Below are 17,557 nucleotides of genomic sequence, written 5' to 3'. Positions count from 1 at the left end.
GGATAAGGAGCTGGGGCTGGCCTGCAGATGAAAGGCCTCTGGGCTCAGCTGGGCACCGGGCACTCCCAGGTGGTGTCCTGCACAGAGGCGGGGGTGGAGAAGAGGACAATTGAATAGTCCACACTCCCAGATCCTACAGAAAGCAGGCAGAGTAGAGAAGAAAGCAGTTGGCAAGGCCAATATGAAGTTGAACTTGGCAGGAGGCTATCTTTCACTAGTGCCTTAACATCACTGAGAAAGGGTGGGCATGGGGGCTCCTGGGGGAGGTTGTTGGGAAGAGGGGATTGGAAGGACTAATACCCTTTTTCTATGGGGACAGCAGACTTTCTTCTAAGACAAGCTTAGGATAACAGGTAGTGACCCCTTAAACTAGATCTTTAGCCCTGCCTCGTTTACCCCACTGAGAGAGGCCTCACCCCTACCAGGCTGCTCCACATACTATTTCCCCCTTTCTTAGGGGAAATACACCAGTAGAAAATCCTACTAGAAAACTTGGTTTACTTTCCACCTCCTCCAGGAAGCCTACCTGGACCATACATGCTCAGGAGCACCATTGCTCTGAGCTTCTGAACCACTTACTCTGATCCTTGATTGCAAACCTCTGGGGGTGATAGCCTTTCTCTGCTTCAACCAGACTAGGAACTGCCTAAGCTAGAGAATCTTTCTGCCTTCTTGGCCTCCATCCATGTTGTGGCTGTGGTCAGGGGTGGACACCCAAGGGCTTGGTCAAGACTGAGTGATTGACTTGTTCTCTCCATACATGTACAACCTATTGGCCAGCTCCCTGTGTGTCCTATCCCCCCGCCCAACCCCTTCCCATTTCTTTATCAGGAAGCCTGAAGATAGGAAACCTGAAGGAATATATGGGTTCTTGGGGGCCTAGTCCCCAGATCAGGACTCTCAGTAGGAAGTGGATACATCTCTGATCCAGCCCACAGTGCAGACCTGCTTCAGAGGAGAGCAGAAGGGGCACAGGCAGAATGGTATCTATGATAAACAGAAAGATGAAGTTGTACATGTATTGGGGGCATGGTCTCGAGCACTGGCTCAAGGGTGTGACCTCTGAGTCAGTTCCCTCTGATCCCACTTAAAAAAGTGCCTACCCCAGAGAGAAGGAAGCCTGCCTTCTGGACACCTGGCCAGGATATATCAAGGATGGAGAATTCGGAAAAAGCAATCTGTATAGCAAGACATCCCTTTCATCCCAATAGCAATTTTTAAGATGACCTAAATTGAATTCCAAAGGCCAAGTGTCTCCCCCTCTGTTGGCTAACACAGGTTTCATTCAACATTCCATCACTCAGTGTTTATTAAGAACAGACCACACTTGAGAAGCCATGCCCACTGCATTTGTTTTCTTATGTAGTCTTCAAAATAATTTAGGAGAGTCACATCATTTTTTTCCCTCCTTTTTGGCCATGCCATGCAGCATGCAGGATCGTAATTCCCTGACCAGACACTGAACCTGTGCCCTCTGCCGTGGAAGTGCAGAGTCTTAACCACTGAACCACCAGGGAAGTCCCAGGTGGTACAGATCATTAAACCCATCTTACACACAAGGAAGACTGAGGAGTACAGGGCAGTAAATGACAGTCTTTCATTCCACAGCTTCTGTTTTCCGGTCTCACGCTCTATTGTTTATAGCAGGGGCTCCCAGACTTTTGGAATCCACAGACGAATAACATTTCAAAAATGATTCCGGGGAACAAACACAAAATCCTATGCCAACTTTTTATTTAGCCAAGGACATGAAAAATACCCTCTCTCAGCACTATGATTTCATAAAAGGGCATTTTAACACAGAAGATGCAACAAGGATATAACAGTAGGATAAAGACAGCTTTCTAAGAAAGGACGTTGGCAACCTTACCCTAAAAATCCTACATTGTTCTCTCTTTTTCTGGTTAAATTTCAAGCAGAACTGGCCAAAACCTTGGCATTACACAGTGTGGGAGCCACTGCCCTATCCCAGACTTGCCCCTTTAAGCAAGAGCAATGCCCTCAGACCGTGAGCAAATAAACTTCCGGAATTTTCCATTCCCCTCTGCCCATGCAGATTGCCACTGCTGTGGCAGTGATCTGAGATTGGTATGTAATAGTCAGCTATATCCCCACCCTATCACCAGCAGGTCTTCTGATATTCAGCATTCCCCCCAGGGAAGGAAGTCTATTCTCCCCAGCCCATGCTTTCTTGGACCCACATCTTTTCTGGATTTGCATTCCGGGAATACCCAGGCCCCCTGCAGCCTGGCAGGGTACACATCTGTTTCCCAGAGGTACTCAGTTCTCCACTGCAGCGGAGAGTCACAGATCTCCTCCTTATTTCAGTCCAGAGTAGGGCCTTCCCCTTGCTGGGGTCCCCAGATCTTGTGTATTATGTTACCAGATCAGTGCAGAGCAGATGTCAGGCTTTCTAGGCAGTGCTGGAAAGGAGAGTGTGTGAGACCTGAGTGAAGCAGGGGGGAGACTACAGACGTGGGGGCTCCATTCTTCACTTGCTCTCTGCTTTAGCCACACTAGACTCAGAACTGCCTCTCCCTCCTGTACCTGGGCCTGCCCCCACCCCATCTGTGTGAGTCACCTGGTCAGCAGAGAAGAGGCTGACCTGTAGAGCCCTAGGTGGGGCTCCAGTTCCATCATATTCTTGCTGTGGGATGTTTAGCAAGTCACTTAAGTCTCTGTGGTTTAGTTTTCTGGGTTGCAAATGGGAGTACGAATGTTAGGCTGAGCTTTGTGAAACTGGAAAGTTTTGACCATATTTGGCCCACAAAAATTTCATATGGTTTAATAAATGAAGTGTAAGCTGTAAAGCGCTGGATACATAGTCTCTCACCAAATCTGACACCTCCTCCAGGAAGTGCTCCCTAGCTACCCCCAAGCCTCAGTGAAGTACCCCTCCTCAAATCTCATTGGTCAAGGCATGATTTAGCACACACTTCTTTTCTGTCTTGCGTTTTCTCCTCTTTCTTGAACATGAATGTAGATTCTCCCCAACATTGAGCCCATCAAGGGCAAGACCTGGGTCTCCCCTCCTAATTCCCTCAGATTGCTGGCATGCCACAGCTATCCTCTATAACAGTTTTCACAGACAGGAGACCAGGCTTCACAAGGGTTTTCCATGAACCTGCTTTAATAAACAGTCATTTCTTCACCCAAGGGTGGTCCTGCTGCTAAGTCACTTCAGTCGTGTCCAACTCTGTGCAACCCCATAGACGGCAGCCCACCAGGCTTCCCTGTCCCTGGGATTCTCCAGGCAAGAACACTGGAGTGGGTTGCCATTTCCTTCTCCAATGCATGAAAGTGAAAAGTCGGACCATGTATCTGACTCTTAGCGACCCCATGAACTGCAGCCTACCAGGCTCCTCCATCCATGGGATTTTCCAGGCAAGAGTACTGGAGTGGGGTGCCATAGGGTGGTCCTAGATAGTCCTGAATGGGTGGTATTAATTAAATTGAGGGGAGGGGAGGTGCTAGATGGGGAGGAATTAAGGGGCCCTGACTCCTGGCCAGCCTGTGACACCAGTGTGCCAGGAAGCAGAACCCTGATTGAATCCACCATGTACTACACAGAGCCCCTTCAGTGACATTAACTAACTTCCAGGGTCCCTCACTCATGTGTTGAGTTGATATTATGGATCTGTTCTCTGCCCCCTCCACCACCACCACCACTCTGAATTGGTGCTGAGTTCCCTGAGATGAGTCTGACCTGTCCTCCCCCTAGGGAGCTCAGTCCTGAAGGGGACACGGACTGCACTGTGTAATCAATAGTCAGGCTGATGGGAGCTCCTGGGCCATGGGACCCCAAAGCAGGGACATGGCCAAGATTTGGGTGGTCAGGAAGGGGATTCCTAGATGAGGAGATGTCCCTGCCATGGGTCACTGGGGAGCTGGTTTGGGTTGACTTCCTAAAGCTGGGGTAAGGCAGCCTAACTCCTGGCTGACACAGATACCCAAAGAAGTGAGTTAAATGGCACACCAGGGCAGGCAGGGCTCACCACTGGATAAAAACACTCCTCCTCAAGGAGACCCAAGGACATTCAGGGATTAGGCCTCCCAGCATCTGTGCAGAGAACTGTCAGCTCAGAACCGCTCAAAAGTAGAAATGCCAGCAAGCAGTGATGTCATCACCCTAGTCATTCCCTCTCCCCCTGGGAAGTCCTGTAGTCCAGTGGGTGGAGAGCAGAAAAGCTTCTGCAAGATTGCAGAAAATTTCTGCTCTGAATGGGGTGCGAGAGATGGTCACAAGTGGGCTAAGAATGAGAATTAAAAATTCTTTGAAGAAAACCTTGCTGTTATTCTTTAGAGAGGTGGCAGGGCTGGGGGACCTTTTTGTCTTCCCCCTGTCAGTGCTGAGAATCCACTTCAGCATTAACACGAACTCCAGCCTTCTCCAGCCAACCCCTTCCCATCTCATCTCTGAGCTAATCTGGCGCGTTGGCCCTGACAGGGTCTAAGTAACCCCTGGGCCATCTCGGCAGCCCCCAACCCCGGGGGGAGGGTCTGGCCAGCCCGGCTTGTGAGGATGGGGGTCAGGGTGTCTCTTAGAGTGCTGGAGAGGAGTACCGCTGTATCTCTGGCAGAGCTAGTGGGATTTGTCCATAAGCCCGGAGACTGCACGGAGAGAGATAAGCAGGGAGAGACTGCACAGCTGGATCGCCGGCGGGCCTGGGGGTGGGGGTGGGGAGCGGACTCAAAGGGAGTGGGGCTGTGCAGCTGCTCAGGGGTAGGGGGCCTGGGTGGAGAAGGAACTCCCCTAGCGTTGGGGTGCCACAATTTGCAGGAGAACCCAGGGAGAAGGAGGTCCACAGCTAGTCCCGGAATGCCAGGTCGCCCAGGAGAGCCCGCTTGCTGGCTCCCCGCTGCAGCCAGCTAGTCTCGGAAACCCGCATCGGAAGCACCCCGGAGTGCGTGATCCGACCCCGCATCCGTGACTGCTGCAGGCGCATTTCCTCGAAGTCTTACCTCGAAGGGTTTGGGTCGCACCCGCGCGCCCTGTGCCTCCTGGAGTTTCCCCCACGCCCTCCTGGCCGGGTCGCCGCGAGGTTCCGCAGGGGAAAGACCAGCGGGGGATTCGCCCCCGCCCGTGTCACAGGAAAACCCCGGGAGCAGCCCCGACGCAGTGCATTTCCCGGAAACCCCCTCTCCAGGCGCGCTGCGGGAAGGCCCGGGACTCCGCAAACAGACGGCCCGCCTCCCCGGAGGAGGGTCGGAGACCCAGCTGAAAAGCAAAACCGCGGGGGAGAGGCGAGCCCGGAGCTCAGAGAAGGAGAGACCGGGAAACCCGGCCCCACCCCCCTATTTTGGGGTGGGGAATTAGCAACCCAAGCCCGAGCCCTGGGCTTGGGCGCGCTCCCAGCCTTAGGCCAAGGAAAGATACTCGAGGGCTGAGGATTAAGGTCGTCTCTCACCTCAGCCCCTAAGGTCCGGCAAGGGTCCACCCTGCTCCCCCCGCCGGGCCCGCCTCCGCCCCCCTCCCGGCCCCTGGCCCGCGCGCCACTGCCCCTTTAAGAAGCCCAGGTAGGCAGGCCGGGCTGCGGGAGCCGCTCCTATGGCAACCCGCGAGCTGCGGCGGCTTCATGAATATTCCGGGGCGCGGGAGCCGAGGGCTGCCGGAGGGCGCTCCGGGGGAGGCGGCCGCTGATGTAAGCCCGGCGGGCCGCTGGGCTCCGCTTGGCTGCAGCGGGAGCCCCGGGACGTGCTGGCCGGGCTCGGCCAGAGGAAGCGAGGCGAGCTCGCGAGCAGCAGCTGGCCACAAAGCCCGGGCGGCGGAACAGACAGACAGCCCGCCTGCCCGCGGGACACACGCCCCAGAGGAGCGCTGGCCGTGCGCTCTGCGCTCCGGAGCGGTTTTCCGAGCGCCGCGGCTGCAGCGCCGTTTCAACCCGCGCCCATTGTTCCCCGCGGGGGCGGGGCGCCTGGAGCCCGGCCGCGCGCCGCGCCCCTGACCGCGGGAGTGAGGGAGGGAGGGAGGGAGAGCGGGGTCCCCGCGCTCAGCCGGTCCCGGGAGGAGGCGCAGCGCGGAGAGCCCCGGGACCCGAAGCCGGACAGGGAGCCTCCCCGCTGCTCACAGCCTGCCTAGCATGGGCGCCTGAGGCGGCTGGCGCCGGCGACGAAGGACGCGTCCCTGCGGGCGGACTGACCGGCGGGAGGAGCTGGAGCCGGTCCGCGGCACCGCACCCGCGCCCCTGCCCCCGGCCCGGTTCGCGCCCCGGCCCCTGGAGCCATGGACAAGCTGCCGCCGTCCATGCGCAAGCGACTCTACAGCCTTCCGCAGCAGGTGGGGGCCAAGGCGTGGATCATGGACGAGGAAGAGGACGCCGAGGAGGAGGGGGCTGGGGGCCGCCAGGACCCCAGCCGCAGGAGCATCCGGCTGCGGCCGCTGCCTTCGCCTTCACCCTCGGCTGCCGCGGGCGGCACGGAGCCCCGGGGCGCGGCCCACGGGGCGGCAGACGGCGAGGGGTCAGCCCGCGGCGCGGGCAAGTCCAGCACGAACGGCGACTGCAGGCGCTTCCGCGGGAGCCTGGCATCGCTCGGCAGCCGGGGCGGCGGCGGCGCGGGAGCGGGGGGCGGCAGCAGTCACGGGCACCTGCATGACTCCGCGGAGGAGCGGCGGCTCATCGCCGAGGGCGACGCGTCCCCCGGTGAGGACAGGACGCCCCCAGGCCTGGCGGCCGAACCCGAGCGCTCCGGCGCCTCGGCGCAACCTGCAGCCTCGCCGCCGCCGCCGCCGCCCCAGCAGCCGCCGCAGCCGGTCCCCGCCTCCTGCGAGCAGACCTCGGTGGACACCGCGATCAAAGTGGAGGGAGGCGCGGCCGCTGGAGACCAGATCCTCCCTGAGGCCGAGGTGCGCCTGGGCCAGGCCGGCTTTATGCAGCGCCAGTTCGGGGCCATGCTCCAGCCCGGGGTCAACAAATTCTCCCTGAGAATGTTCGGCAGCCAGAAGGCGGTAGAACGCGAGCAGGAGAGGGTTAAGTCGGCCGGGTTTTGGATTATCCACCCCTACAGCGACTTCAGGTAAGGGGCCCCGGCGACGGTCCGATGGGTTCTCTGAGCGGTCGCAGGCATGCTTGTCTTCTCGGCCCTGCCTCTCAGCCGGAGTTAACTTTCCTTTCTCGCGCTGGGAGCTTGGGGCGCCTCGAGGCTCCGAGACACCCCCAGACCTCCTCTTGCACCGCGCTGAGAACTTTCCTCTGTGCTCCAGCCTCCCAACCTCATCCTTTCCCGGTCTCGGCCGCATTAGAGGCAAGCTGAAAAGGTGTTCTGAGCCTGGCCTAGCCCTGCCCGCAGCCACGATGAGGCTCTGCCACCTTAAGCCCCACATCCCGCCTCCCTCTTCTGGGCTGCAGAGTCGGGGTGGACATCCCCAAGGCTGCTCCAGGTCTTTCAGCCTGCAGAGCAGGGCCCGGAAGACAGAGACTGACCTTTTGGCAGCTGGGCCAGCTCCTTGGGCGCTGACCCCAGGCATTATTATCTGCCTTCTGTTGTCCTGGGAAGCTGCAACTGGGGAGGAGCTCCAGGGAGACTGAGGTCACTGGGGCCTCAGGTCCAGGGTAAAAGCCTTCTGCACCCACCTTAGCCCTGAGCCCAGCCCCCCATGCCAAGTAGTGGGCCAGGAACAGGCACCCTGGGCAGCTGGCATCCAGATGAGCAGGGCAGCATGACCTTGCTTGTCGTGGTCAGTGAAGATGCCTGGTGCCCTGACTGATGAGCAGTTGCCCCGTGCCCCATTCTCACCCCAGTGGTCCAAGCACCAGCATCTGCTAGGTCTTTCATGGGTCAGCTCTGGTTCCCCAAACGGTCTAACTACCAGTCAGGGAGAGGAACCCCGCCCCCTCCTCATCACCAGAGTAGATGCCACTCTGGGCCTGAGGGGGTACTGTGCAAAAAGAGAGATTGATGATTTTCTCTGAAGTTAGAATCAGCGATGCCCCTACCCTCATCAAGATGTTGGGGCCTCCCTGGGCTTTCCTGATGCACAGCATTGAAGTGAGTGTCGAAAACGTTCACTCTTTTGAGGTGGGTTTAATTCATTCTCTCCCTCTCTCCCTCCCTCCCTCCCTCTCTCCCTCTCTCCCTCTCTCTCTCTCTCTCTCTCTCTCTCTCTCTCTCTCTCTCTCTCTCTCTCGGGGCCCTGCCCCCTATTTAGCTCTCTTCCCTGCCTTCCCTGCTCGTCTGCCAATATAAATGAACATTTTGCCAACGCAGAGCCCTCTTTGCAAACTCCAGGGAAGCTAGGTTTGTAATGAGAGCAAAGCCGTTTTCCATCCAATGAGAGAGATTTCTTATGCTAGGAATGACCAGTCAGGCAACACTCAACGGCTTAAAATAGGTGGTGAATGGAGGGCCCCTACCTTTTCCTATTTTGAGGGATCGCTCTACCTAACTCTAATATCCAAGATTCCTGTTCCCAGAGGGCATGGGCATCCAGAGGACAGACTAAACAAACAGCTACAGTCCTCAATGAGCTGATTTGTGAGCTGATGGGAGACCCTCCCATGAGGAACTGTGGCTGCTTCCCTATACCAGTTTCCTAAAGTGTGGCCTCCCCTCAGGTCAGTACTGGAGCCTGAGGATCCCAGCCTGAGCTAGGGGAGGTGTGGGAAGGTGCTGTTGTCTCCTGCATTCCCCCTTAAGGCGGGGCTTGGGGGGTGGTATCCTGGGCTCCTCCTGTCTCTGAACTCCCTGGTGGTGCTGGCAGGTAGGCCATGTCAATATCAACCTCCCTTCCCTTGCTTGGCTCCCTGCTGGCTTTGTTGTCTGAAAGCCTCTGTTCAGAGTTCTCACCACCAGCCTCATTGCCTGGGATGGGAGACTGCTAGGGACCAACCCCAGGTATGCCTAGCTTCTGCTTACAACAGGCATTAATGGAGCACCTTCTGGGAGCTGACTTTTACCCTCCCAGTTGCCCCTTACCCGGGATGCTGAAGGGGTGGGGCCGGGCTGACTGCATCTATCCAACCTCCCCTGCCTTCCTGATCGAACTCTGCCTATCTTGGCATGTCTGTCTGCAGTCCCCTTGCTGCAGAATCTCCTACTAACCACAGGCCACCTGGGACATGGCGGAGAAGAGGGTGGTAGGGATAGGGAGGTGTGGCTGCAATGGGATTGATAAATGGCCAACCAAAGAAGGGTCAGACTGGGCTTTGAATTTGGGTTTGTGCAACAAGCTACAGGAATTGGGAGCAGCAAGCATACACCTTCTGTGTGCAGCCTGATGCTAGGTGCGGCGCAAGAGAAGAAATCCAAGAAAAACTATCTGTGTGTGTGTGTGGAAGGGTTGTGATCATGCCTCTAGACCAAAGCACTGGTCTCATCTTCACAAGGTCAAAGAGACAAGGACTATGGCCAAGTCTTCCAGGCTGAGAACACCCACCAACTCAACCCAGCCTCACTCACCACCCTGCCCCACCCGCCCCAGCCAACCCAGCACCCTAAGCCTCAGTCCCTTGAGTTTCAGCCACTGGCCTTGGGCCTCTATGTGGAGCCAATCCCCAGTGTCCAGCTCAGGCTTCACAAGAGCTTCTATGAGCATTGTTCAGGCCCGTTGAGGATTTATTGATCATTTTGACGGGCAGGAAGCATTGATCCAACAGAATTGGTTTAATAAAGAATCTCCAGCAAACCACGATAGATTGAGTTTGTGGTTTGGAGTTCAGGGCTTGCTGTCACAGTCTGCTTCCGGCATCTCCTCTTCCTGGGGGAGAAAAGTTGGGTGCCTTTTCCAGGGGCTGGACTTGGCTACGCTCTGAAGGGCCTACATAACTTGGGGCCTGTAGATAACAGGCTTTTCTTGGTTGCCTCTGCTTCTGCACATCACCCACTACACGCACACATACCGTGTCCTGGCTACCCGCATGACTCCTCCAGTCTCTACACGCTTGTCTCACTTCCTCTCCCCTTCTACTCCGCATTTGCCTTTTGAACCCATATTTAGGGTTTGGTAAGGGAAGAGACCAGAACATGCAGCCCCTCAGGACTTTGCTCCCCAGGCTCCTGCCTAAGGCTGGTTGGCCCTTGGGTCCTGGGTGGGTCCTTCCTTCCACGTGAACCATGTCTTGGAAGCTGAGCTTGGTGGTGGGAAACTGGAACAAATAAAAAATAGTATCTGTGTGATCTTGTTTTCCCAAGAGGAGAGGAAAGGAGTGGGGAGACAGCCCCCCTTGCCCCAGTGAAGATGTACCTGGTTTTGTTCCCAGAAACTAGTCAGGCTTTCAAGTGTCAGTCTCAGGGGGTTGTCCTGAGTATGTGACCTCTAGGTGTCTGAGCAGATATCTTGGGGCTGTGCGTGTGGCCTTGGGGACTGGAGGGAAGTCCCTATGTAGGACGTCAGTTCTAGGGCTACTCCTATGCCCCAGACTCCAGCTTGGCCTTGAGAGTGGAGACAGGCAGAAGCTTGACTCTTCTCATCCCCCTGCCCATTCCATCTCCTCGCCTAAGCTTTCTGAAGCTATAAAGAAACGAAGGAAAGAGCAGGCTCTGGAGGGTCCTTCTGCCAGGGGCAGAAACAGCTGGGTCCAAAATCACATAAACTGGGCCAATGGCTGGTAGGTCCCCGGGTTGGCCTAAAACTGACTTTCTGTGCTGCTCCATGGCCCAGGAACTGCCACCGCCCACCTCATGTCACTTCCTAGCCTTGTCTGCTAGGGGCGCCTGCTTGGGAAATGAGCCTTCCCTGCAGCTCAGTTTTCCCATCCAGAAAATTGGTGTCTGCCAAGCCAGACACCCATTGTCCAGCTGTGGTCACCCGGTGGAGGTAAGGTGAACTGTGAGAGAACAGAAATGTGGAAGTGACCCCCGCCACCCTGGCCACACTGCTTCCTTCCCTTAGATCTGAGCAGACCAGATGGGCCTCTGTCCTTGGTTCAGGCCAGTGGTTCTGGATCTGCATCAGAGAACTGAGAACCTGCTGGAAACTATAGAGTTTCTATCCAGAAAGACACACGTATCCAGACGCACTTGATATGCACACTCTGAATTTCTGGGGTCTGTGGACCCCTCCTAAGTTGAAAACCATCTAGGTTGTGAGCCTCACTCTGGGCCAGCCCCAAAGAGAGTCTTGGCCTGGGAGGGGCAGAGGCTGGCCTCCCAGAGCCTTCACTGGGGCCCTCTGTAACCTGAGGCTTGGGCTGCCCGTGGCCTGCAGCATGCAAATGAAAACGGGGCAGACGAGATGCTTTAGGAGGAAAGGTGCCCTGCTGGGGGACGAGTGATTTGTCTGCCTCCTCAGTGCTCTGCCTGTCTCTCTCCCTTTCACCATGGGAAGGGTTGTTCAGGTCAGTAGTGAGGAGGAAGCAGGCAGAAGCAGGATGCTGGGCCTGGGGCGTTCTGGGGCCTTCCTGGGGGGTCTTGTCCAGGACTGTGCTTCTGCTATCAGTGTGGAAAGCCAGGAAAGACACTGCAGGCTGCTGTGGCGCTAGGGGAGGGGGAAGGGCGTTGGTGCAGAGGGGAATTCCAAGGTGAGCTGCCTGGGTGGTGCTGTCAGCTGGCTCAGTGGGCAGCAGGATTCTCCAGTGACGAGGACGTGCTCCACCTGCTAAGACTCGGGCAGGTGGAGGATGTGCTGCAAAGGCCAGCATCCAGCGCAGGGCCAAGGTGCTCCCGGGATGTCGGGTGCACAGAAACCCAATGGGGCCGGGGGACCAGGACCCTCTGGGTTCTCCCCATTGCAAGGCTTCAATTCCCTGTCCAGCTGCTGCAAGATGAGGCCGGGGGCCTTTCTCCTGCCTGGCCCCGCCCCATTTGTTCCCTTGGCTGCTGTGAGCGCCAGGCTTTGGGGCAGTCAAGTGGGCTGTCTCACACAATGCTGGGCCCCCTGCCTTCCATGTGCCCTCTTCTCCCAGGCTGAGGGCCCTGGGGTCTCCTGGGATGCCTTCTCAGCCCAGTGTGGCCACCCTCATCCATCTCCCCCTCCTTGCCCATCACATGGCATTTGCATAGAGCTCTGTGTCGGTCACAGTGCAGCGCTTCTCATGCCATCCTGGCATCCTACTCACCAAGGGCCTGTTAAAATGCAAATTCTGACTCTTTAGGTCTGGGATGGGTCTGAGCTTCTGCATCCTGATAAGTGCGCAGGTGAACCGAGGCTGCTGGTACCCCGCCTAGAACCATGCTGAGAGTACTGAGGTTCAGAGCGTGTGTTCCACGCATAACCTGGGCTCCCTGACTGAGTTTCTTGAGACCAGAGACTCTCCTCCTCTTGGCCTTGAGGACACACAGCAGGGTGAGTTCTGTGAACTGAGTTGAGTGGCCCTCAGCCACAGAGGTCGGCACAGGCTTGGGGATGTCAGATCCACGGCCTCCCTCCCTTCCTGCATCACTGCCTGGACACTGCCGGCCCCGGATAGTGGCTGTTGGGATGGGGCGAGCAGGAGGAGGCCAGGTGGCCCGAGGGCCCTCATTAATCCGTCCTGTCCCACTGTTTTCACAGCTTCTTGCCCCTTCAAAGGGCCGGAGGGGTGGCTGGCTAGAGAAGGGGCGGGGAGTATGGTGACTGCTGTGTTGTAATGAGATTTCTGGGAAGGAACAGATGTTGTCAGTGAGGGAGTCCAGAGGTGCCAGGCAGGCGAGCTGGTGTGAGGGGAAGCTGATGGTGGCTGGCTGGGAGGAGGACAGACACATTCAGTGACAGCAGTGGCCTTGGCACCTTCGGAGGGGGGGTCTCAAGCTTAATGCCCCTTCCCCCACCCCAGACCATGCCTAGCGGCCCCACTGGGCTGGACTTGCCTGTCACTTCTTGCTGCCACTGCCCAGCCTGGTAAGCATCCATCTACATCTAGATGACAGGGCTGACAAGTGTCATCGCAGCCTGAGTGGCCCTTGTGCCTGTCACAACACTGGCCACCGTGGGGGAATTCACCCACAGCAGAAGGTCTGGCCCCAGTCCCCCGGGGGACTTGTCATGTAACTGAGGAGGCAGCCGGCTCCAGCACACATACCCCTTGGCTCAAGGGCTCTCACAGAGCTGCTGCTGCCAGCTGCTAATTAATAGAAGGGCTACTGAGGCCGGCCAGGCGGTCCTGCTTGGGCCCAGGGGATGTTGAAGAATCCACATTTCCCAGCCAGAGCGGGCCACAGGGAGGCCAGGGGCACTGCCTTGGCTTCAGAGAGGATGTTCTCTGCCAGCCAGGCTTTACCAAGAAAGCATTGCCAGGGCCGTGGAAATCTGTGATCCTGGAGCCTAGGCGGCCACTCAGAGACACTCTGTATCATCATCACTTACCCAGAGCCGGGGCGAGAGTCTGCCCAGTGAGGTAGTGAGCTCCCTGTCACCGAGGCTGCTCAAAATGAGACAGCAGTACTTACACCAGAGGTTGCTAAGCAGCATCCTGTGGACCAAATACAGTGCCCAGATGTGTTCTGTTTGGCCAGCACAGCGTGTCATAACAAGTCTGAGACAATGTTTAAAACGGAAGGATGTCAGACAAAGATTTGGCTTCCCAGCTTCTCTTGAAAAATTGGAAACTGGCAATGCCGGCCCCACGTTCCCACCCCACGGCAGGGAACTGGCGCTCAGCAGAGGCCTTAACCTGGCTTTTGGTCTCCAGGTGCCCACAGTCCCCTCCGGTCCTGCGGTCTCTGGCCTGCACCCAGCCATATCACTTGTGCGCGCTGCCTGACCCCGCGGGCTTCTGAGTTTACAACTCTGGACTCCAACCAATACAGACCGAAGGCAGGTGGACTCACAGACCAATAACCACCACTTACGAACCACAGCCACGTGCCAGACTGTGCTAGGAGCTCCATTTCTCATGTTTCACTTATTCTTCACCGTGGCCCGAAAAATAGGTTCTATTGTCCGCAGCTTACAGATATGGGAACCGAGGCTCTGATGGGGGGAAAAAAAAAAAAGATTTGCTTGAAATCACACAGCTCTGAAGCACCAGAATTTTTAATAGAATTTGAACCTGTTCTCTAGGACTCAAAACTTGTACTTGTCCCTTTTCTCTCTCCCTTCTTTTCTGTGTGTGTGTGTATGTTAGCTTTTAAAAGCTAAATTACAAAAGTAGTTCAAGAAAACATTCTCCTAAGGATGAAAACATGGCAGATAATACTGAGCACACATTATCTGTGTGGAGGAGCTCAGCTGGCATGGGAAATTGAACAGGCCTCAGAGTACCAGATCTGGACAGGGCTTAGCAAGCTCCTGGCCTAAAGCCTTTATGTTATAGGTAGGGAGCAGAGGGCCAGAGACGGACAGTGACTGGCCCAAGGTCATAGAGTAAGTCCAAGTCAGAGATGAAACCATAACCCAAGAAGGGTTTTGGCTCAGAGGTCTTAGGGCTCCACAGCCTACCCCACCCCCAGCCAGAGAGGGGTCCAGGGAAGAGTTCTGAATGGTCTCATCACTGGGACGCTTTTTTTGTCTCCCCAGCCTCATGCCTGAATTTTGGACTGTTGAGTATGTTCAGGATCCATCTTAATTTAAGCTCATGCCTATCCTAATCCCCCACCCTGGGGCTGCTGCCCCTGGGGATCTGGACTGGGACACTTGCCCACCTGCTCCCCCTGCACAGCCTGACATGGAGACCTTTGGGATTTTGGAACTACATCTGGATGCCACTGATGTGTTTGGGGTTCAAAGGGGAAGGGGACAAGTAGCCAGTGGTGTCTGTGTCTTCTCCACCAGAGAAATATATGGTCACGGGGTCTGTGAAGAGTGGAGTCAGTCTGTGGCTTAAGGCTCAGTGTGCGACCAGGATCAGGGCTCAGCCTGGGACCAAGATAAGGCCTTGGTCTGAAGTGAGGAATTGGAGTCCTTGAACAGAGTCTTGGAGCCAACCTCAGTGCCTCCCTGAAACACTGGGGCTGGGGACAGGGTGGGCAGGTTGTCCATTCCATTCTCTGCCCTGCCAACCCCACCCCCAAAATCCCCCCTTCTTTTAAGCTCCCAGAGCTCCTACACCTCTTAGCATCTGAGCCAGCTGCCTGTGGTCTTCTCAGGGAGGTAAAGTACGAATTATAAATACTCAAAGGTTCTACCGCTGCCAAAGCCAGAGCCACCAAACCTCACACGTGCCCACTCCTGCCATGCTGTGGTCTCTCATTGTTTGGAACTGTATCTATCTTCCCAGCCAGGCAGCCAGCTAGTGGCTCCTGCAGAGTAGTGCTCGGGCTGGGCAGAGAGATGTGCTGGCTTGGTAGAGGCACTCCCTATTTCCCACTGCATCCCCACCTCTGGCTCCCACAAATAGCCGAGCAAGCCGTGGGACCTCCAGGTCTGCTCTCGGCAGCTGCGGGGGCCTGATAATTGGCTGATGATGATTTTGTGTCTGTCTAAGCATTTACCCATGTGGGTGGATATGTTATGTCTGCACAAACGAGGCTTTCAGAAATTAATACATAACACAGGACTGGCTAATACCTTGTCTTCTGGGCTTGGAAAGGGGTGAGTGAAGGGAGGTTGTGCCCACTGGGAGATCAGATGCTCCAGTCCAAGATTGTTTTCACCCATCATGGAGAATGGGGATCTCTACCCGTCTGGCAAATAGGAGGGTAGTATTTCAGCTCCTCTTAGCTGAAATAACCCTGGTCGGCTTTGCAGGAGGGCAGATAAGAGATAGACCAATTTGGACTGATGGTCGGGGAAGGCTTCCTGGAGGAAGCAGAGCTGAGCTGGATCTGAAGGAGAGAGAGACCCATTATGCACACTTTCTTGGAGGCGAGTGCCTGGGACCTTGAGACGCCTGACTGGGTATTGTCAGACAAGGGGGCAGATTACTCCAAACCTGCCCTTTTGGACCTCCACTCCTGAAGCTTAGTCCTTGAGGACTCTGACCCCATGACCCCGGGTCTTGCCCCCCAATGCTGCCTGAGTATGTGTGTGTGTGCATTTGCAGGTAAGTTTGTCTGTGTCTCTCTGGCCTCTGACCCTGGGTCCTTGCAGCCCAGGCCAGCTCTCCCAGGCCTCAGTCCCAGCTGCACAGCCTCTGAGAAGACTGCTTTCTTCTGCCATCCTAGACCCGGAAGGCAGATGTTACCACTGTAATAATGTCACTGAGTGTGTGGCCTGGAGCCCAGAAGTAATTACCCTGCGGTTCCCCATCACAGGCTGGAGCAGCCCCTGTCAATGATTAACCTGAGTCCCCGGCCACTTGACGCCAAAGCCAGCCATGGGCTTCTCCTACCTACGATTTGTCAGAGGATACTAGGCGATATCCCCTTCCCCACGGACAGGAAAGACCCTCCCCCTCAAGCCCACAAGGCTCCTAAATGCCACTGGCAGCTTTTTGAAGAAATATGGTCCAGGAGGAGGGACTCTGCAGCTGTGGCCTGTCCTCATGTAACATCAGGGCCAGCCCAGCCCGGAACCCTGGGCCTCTCATCCCAAGCTTCCCCGGCTTGTAACTGTCCACCCTCTCACGCTGGGTTTGCCTTCCTGACCCTCATCCTGTTCTGCCGGGTGACCTCAGCAAAGTCCTTTCCTCTCTCAGAGTCCAGCGTCATAGCTCAGTCTGAGGCTGAGAAGGGAGCAGAGCTAATTGGCCAAATAGGTATTGAACCCGTAATCCTGACCCCATTAGTGCAAATTGAGCCGGCAAAGCAGGGACCGCGCTGCTGACAAGTAGAGCTGATGAGAATCTCCTGCCCTGTTTCCTGAGACTCTGAGAGGCCCATCCAGGCGTGATCTTGGATTTACATGGCCCCTGTGCTCCCGGAGTGTGTGTGGGGTTCCTCTTTCTGTGGCGTCTCCACCAGCCCCTATCCTGGGGATCAGGGCCGGGGCTCCCTAGCACATTGTTCGGTTATGCTGTGTCTGTTGCCTTCCACCCCCCCAGCCATTAGATCACAGCCCCTGTGGGGGTGGAGATCAGGCTTTTCTCTGGGCAGAGGCCCCCACCCACCCCTTCCTCCCAGTCACCTCTTCTCTGGGGCCGGGGCTGCTGTCTCCTCCTGGAACTTTCAACATGGTCTCAGTTCAGATAGGAGGATCCACGGAGACCAGGTCACATGGACAGCTAAGGCTGGAAGAGTCCTGCAGGGCAGAGCAGTAGGACCATTGGCTTTGGAATTGGCAGGGGAAGGAAATGCGACAATGTCCATCCTGTCCCAGAGGCTCTGGGGAATCATCTTCCTGCCGTGTTGCTCCAGGGCTTCTGTGGACAGAACTGAGGGGGCCAGCTGGAAGAAGAGGCCAGGTGAGACCAGGCTGTGCCCCATGTAGCTGGGTGGGCTGAGCCATGCCCTTACCACCTTGGCTTTGCTCTCCTCATCTGAAAATGGAGCTGGAGAGGGGTTGGGTTTTAGCATGACCCCCAATCTGAAACTGGTGGTTGTAGAGTCACCTGGGAGCTTTCTGCAATTATGGATGCCTGGGTCTCCATGCATGAGGCCTGGGCAGGTAGAAGTTTGGGAAGCACCCAAGTGAGCTGGGCACCCCGAGTGCCCTTTCTGCGCTAACCGTCTGCCAGTCTCCCACTGCAGTGTGTTCACCACAGCCCTCCAGTGCTTCCCAGAACCTGGTAGTGAATACCTCCAAGCCATTCATGACGTTCTACTCCCCAGGGAGTCATTCCCTTTCCTTCCTCACGGCAGGAGCAAAGAGAATCATAAAACTCTG

At 56.3% G+C, this 17,557-nt stretch overlaps 1 protein-coding gene across 1 annotated transcript in view; it reads left to right on the top strand.

Annotated features, from left to right (window-relative positions):
- The first annotated feature begins 5,988 nt into the window (after positions 1 to 5,988).
- Positions 5,989 to 17,557, top strand: part of HCN4 (hyperpolarization activated cyclic nucleotide gated potassium channel 4) — a 42,166-nt gene continuing 30,597 nt past the window's right edge. The window contains exon 1 of the mRNA XM_019968244.2: positions 5,989 to 7,014. Coding sequence (XP_019823803.2) covers positions 6,224 to 7,014 — 791 coding nt within the window. The 5' untranslated portion in view covers positions 5,989 to 6,223. The remainder of the gene's footprint in view (positions 7,015 to 17,557) is intronic.

The sequence above is a fragment of the Bos indicus genome, chromosome 10, assembly GCF_029378745.1.
Source record: "Bos indicus isolate NIAB-ARS_2022 breed Sahiwal x Tharparkar chromosome 10, NIAB-ARS_B.indTharparkar_mat_pri_1.0, whole genome shotgun sequence".
Lineage (NCBI taxonomy): Eukaryota > Metazoa > Chordata > Mammalia > Artiodactyla > Bovidae > Bos > Bos indicus.
Note: the sequence above shows the minus strand (reverse complement) of the source record. Positions and strands in the feature narration are given on the sequence as shown.